Source organism: Meles meles, chromosome 16 (assembly GCF_922984935.1).
Source record: "Meles meles chromosome 16, mMelMel3.1 paternal haplotype, whole genome shotgun sequence".
Classification (NCBI taxonomy): domain Eukaryota; kingdom Metazoa; phylum Chordata; class Mammalia; order Carnivora; family Mustelidae; genus Meles; species Meles meles.
In genome coordinates this window covers 67,817,760-67,821,903 of record NC_060081.1, presented here as the reverse complement: position 1 = coordinate 67,821,903, position 4,144 = coordinate 67,817,760, and the positions used below count along the sequence as shown (strand labels likewise).

The window sequence follows — 4,144 nt, the reverse complement described above, 5'->3', positions numbered from 1 at the left end:
CCTGGGTCACAGCCTTTCCTTTTCCTGATTGATGATGGGCCTAAAGCTTAGACCCTAAGGTAGCTTAGAACTAAGGAATGGCCCGCTCCATTTCCAGCCCTAAGTTCCAGACCTGGCTCTAGGTCTTCTATTTCAACAAGTGGAGAAAGGCTGTCCCAGCAGCGCCAGAGACAATGTAGCAAAAAGGCTTCCTCCCCCATCTCCCAGTAACCCGGGCACCTTTCACAGAATCCACACACAGAAGACAGGACTCGAAGATTCCCCTGGAGTCTGACCAACAGAAAATCTGAGGGTCAGGAGACATTGAAAGAGAGAAACATGAGATAAAGAGGAGTACCACAACCAACCAAAATTAACTGTGAAACAGTGACCCCAATCTCTAAAGGATCCCCCAAAAGGCTGAAAGACAGAGAGACCGGGTTGGGTGGATAGCCAACAGTCTTAGATTTTCAGGTAGTTTTAAATATATAACACTTTATTTCTTTGTGTTGTTCTCATGCCAAAAAGCATTTAACTCTTGCTAAAAGAAAGTGTGGGCAGTGGGGAGAGCATGGAGGAACTGGGGATCAGTTATCCAAGTCTGAGCCTGCCAGAGGGGTCTTCTCAGGTATGGTTAAGAAAGGTTTTTACCTGGGGAGAGAAGAGAAGAGGGAGTCAGAGATGCTGGAAGGTGCAAACCGTGGGTCCCAAGCTCCCCCCACCCGCCGCGGTGGTCTGGATCCGCTGGACACTGTCCTCCCGGGAGCACTGGGATGCGCTGCCCAGGAATCAGGGACAGGACCCAGGGAACTCTAGGAGAGCCACCCTCGGGAATTAGAATCTCATAGAGGAAAGGGACTCATGATTCCAAGTTGCAAGAAAAAACTAGGGCCGTTGAAAATAGCCCTAATAAAACTTCCCTGACGGTCGAAGGGCTTGCGATCATCCTGTCTGGACGACACCGTCACCCCGAAGAGAGGAGGATGCCCATGACAGGAAATGGCACCGTGCCTTCCTGAGAAGGGGTCTTGGGCCTCCCTCGCTATGGCCCGAACCGCAAGCCAAATTTCAAGGCAGACCCCGGTCGTAAAGCTCTGATCTCAAAGATTCCTCCGGGCACTGCCAGTTCTCGACTCCCTCAGGGCCACCTTGTTCTTCTGGAACATTCCTGGGGCACAGCCCAGAGCCGCGGAAGGGGCTGCGGGGGGGGGGGGGGGGGCTCTCACCTCACTCCAAGCCGAGCCACGGCTCTATACACTGCTGCCTGCAGTTGTAGAAGCAACACTTCTCGTCCCCCTTGCAACTTCCGTCGCGACGGCACAGAGGTAGAAGGTGGAAAGGGCAGTCAAGGAAAAACTCTGGGCAGTAGCCAGGTTTCTTTACAGCTGAGGAGAAATGCGGCAGGGTGAGCTGGGGGCGTCGGAGCGGTGGGGCCACAGGCAGCGCGGCCGCCAGGGCCCCCCCACCCGCTCGGAGGAAAGTTCCCCCACCCCAGCCACGCGCGGGCCCGCCGCAGCCGGGTACACGCACTCCTCCGCCGCCTCCCCCATCCGGGCTGCGCCGTGTGGAGGCCGAGGAGGAGGACGAGCATCACGATGAGCGCGGACGGGCCCAGCAGCTTCATGGCGCCGCCGAGCGTGTGCTCAACGTGCGGGGCGATGCTCGGCTTATATGGCCACTGGCGGGGGCCCGCCGGCAGGGGGCGCTGTGGTGCCCGGGGGTCCAAGGTCACGGGCGCCTCCCCCCGAGCAGGAAGTAGCGGCGGTTTCCTTCCCGCCACCCCCAGGAGACGCCCGGCAGTAACCCGTCGGCCGAAGTTCCGAGAGCCCGCGAGGGGCTCCTTCTTTTTCAGGGAGGGTCGGGGCTGGCCTGGCCCTTAATTCTTCCTCCTTTGTGGAGTGGATTTGGGGGCGGTTTTCCCCGGCTTTCCCCGGGGGCGCTCGTTAGGTCTGACACACTCCGCCCTTCGCACTGTGTATCCAGAACGTTTACAGCAGCGGATTTCAGAAATGGGTACCTTGGAAGAGCTTGCCTTGAACAAAGGAGCGTTTGAAACGGACACGGGCACAAAGACAGGGCAAGAAAAGGAGTTACCGGCAAGATAACAGCTGGGCTTATGGACACTATCAATGCGTTGGGCATCGGGGACAGAACTCAACGTTGTATGAATGTTGTCTACTTTCACTCCTGTCTTTATGCCTCGTTGACTTCGTATACACATCGTTTGCTGATCCGGTCTAACTGGAGGTCACTTTGGAACGGGAAACCCAGGCCCCGAGCCCCTGCTAGCTCTCCCTGCCCTCCCATAAGTGTGTGTTGTTCCTGCTTGCCTGTGGCAAAAAACATACCCATCTTAAGAAAGGGGGAGGGGGTGCCTGGGTGGCTCAGTGCGTTAAGCCTCTGCTTTCAGCTCAGGTCATGATCCCAGAGTCCTGGGATCGAGCCCCACATTGGGTTCTCTGCTCAGCAGGGAGCCTGCTTCCCTCACCCCTGCCTGCCTCTCTGCCTACTTGTGATCTCTGTCAAATAAATAAACAAAATCTTTAAAAAAGAAAGAAAGAAAGAAACGGGGAGAAACATCTGTGTGGATGCTCACAGCTGTGGGAGGCAGAGAGCTGCTGAAAAGGGTCAGTCCCCAGAGCAGCAACTCTTCCCACCTATTCCTTTCTTTCCAGCACCATCTCCTAGCTACCTCCCGGCATTTTTTCACTGTGCATCTTCCTTTCTAGCTCTAGCTTGGCCCGTTCTCTGTGAAGTTCAGTCCCAATTTAGGAAGACGGATCCTTTCCGATGGGTGTATCAGGGCAGTAACTTCAAGTGTCTGCGCTTTTATTCTCAAGATTTTTCTTCGCAGTCCCACACGCCCACTCCTGCCATTTCTGTTTTCAAAGAACCTTGATATTCACTGCAGTTTTATGCTACTAAAACATGACAAAGCTATGACATGCAAGGGAAACTACATGCCAATCTTTCTATAAACGTAAGGCAAAAACTAAGCACAATATTAGCTAGTGAATTTTGTCATATTTAAAAATAGTAATGCTTCATGACCAAATGGGAACTGACTTCCACCATATATGGTTGCTTTAACATTCAAAAGTCAGCCAGTGGAATACTCCTTACTAAGAAATAAAAGGAAACTCATAGGATCATCTCCACATCAGCCATAGAGTATGTAAAAAATTATTTATTCATTAATGATAAAAGAATATAATGGTACAGGTTTAGAAGTTCACTTAGTTACTTTGATAGCAAGCTTCTATAGAATCCTTACTGCAGAAGTAATCCTTTCCAGAATGGGGGAGTAAGAGCTGTCCCCCTTCCATACAAGCTGTTAGGATATGAACAAATGTTGTCAGGACTTTGGAACTTACTGAAGGCGTGTAACGGTCCATCGAGTGTTTATTCATGAAGAACAGGTGCATCTAGGCAGGAGGAGAGAGCTTCATGGCAATCTGACTCCCCCCACTGGGATCCCTTCCTGGCTGGGAGGTGGCCTGGAGGCCAGGGAGCTTGCACAGGTGTGAAAACCAGAGGCACGGCACTCACTGAGATAGTGATACTCACTCAAGTAGCGTCAGAAGGCATTTGACGCTACTTGAAAGCTCCATCGCCAAAAAAAGGGTCACTATTTGACCTAACAACTTCATAAAAAGAGCTTATTTTGTTTCACCCAACTCAGAGCTATCTCTTTGTGGTCAATCCTCTCCCTGGGTCAATTTTTGGACGGTATGGCATCTCGGACAGTGAGACCAATCGGAGCTAGTGAGAGGCTGACCAAAAACCATAAAAAGAAGTGGGGAAGGCCACACACATGTGGGGGTGTGTCTAGGTGCAGTGCTGCATATATGTTCTGTGGATAGACCTGCTGCTCTATTCACATACTGGCTCCATCCTTCATCCTGATTAGGATTTTATGGCTGATTACAATTGATGTCAGGTACTTGCTGTTTGGGTTGGATACAGTCACTGTCTTGGGATGTATCTTGGTGTCCGCCTTGTTGGAGATGATGGAGCGGTTCTCTACCTTGATATTAGCCTGGCATATCACTGCATATGGACCACATCCTTGATCTTGATTAGCATAGGATGTATCTGATTATGATCATTGTCATACACTTGTTTTAAAGTGAGGGTATAAGAACTCCCTCTGGAGCCAGCCTAG

The 4,144-nt window shown here is 51.6% G+C and overlaps 1 protein-coding gene across 1 annotated transcript; it reads right to left on the bottom strand.

Annotated features, from left to right (window-relative positions):
• Positions 1-1,203: 1,203 nt before the first annotated feature.
• LOC123926395 (WAP four-disulfide core domain protein 15A-like) lies at positions 1,204-1,622 on the bottom strand. Its single transcript, XM_045980200.1, has 2 exons — positions 1,510-1,622; positions 1,204-1,364 (listed from the first exon to the last, which is right to left on the bottom strand). The coding sequence occupies exons 1-2, from the start codon at positions 1,601-1,603 to the stop codon at positions 1,207-1,209; spliced, it is 252 nt and encodes an 83-aa protein (XP_045836156.1). The 5' UTR covers positions 1,604-1,622; the 3' UTR covers positions 1,204-1,206.
• Between the last annotated feature and the right edge of the window lie 2,522 nt (positions 1,623-4,144).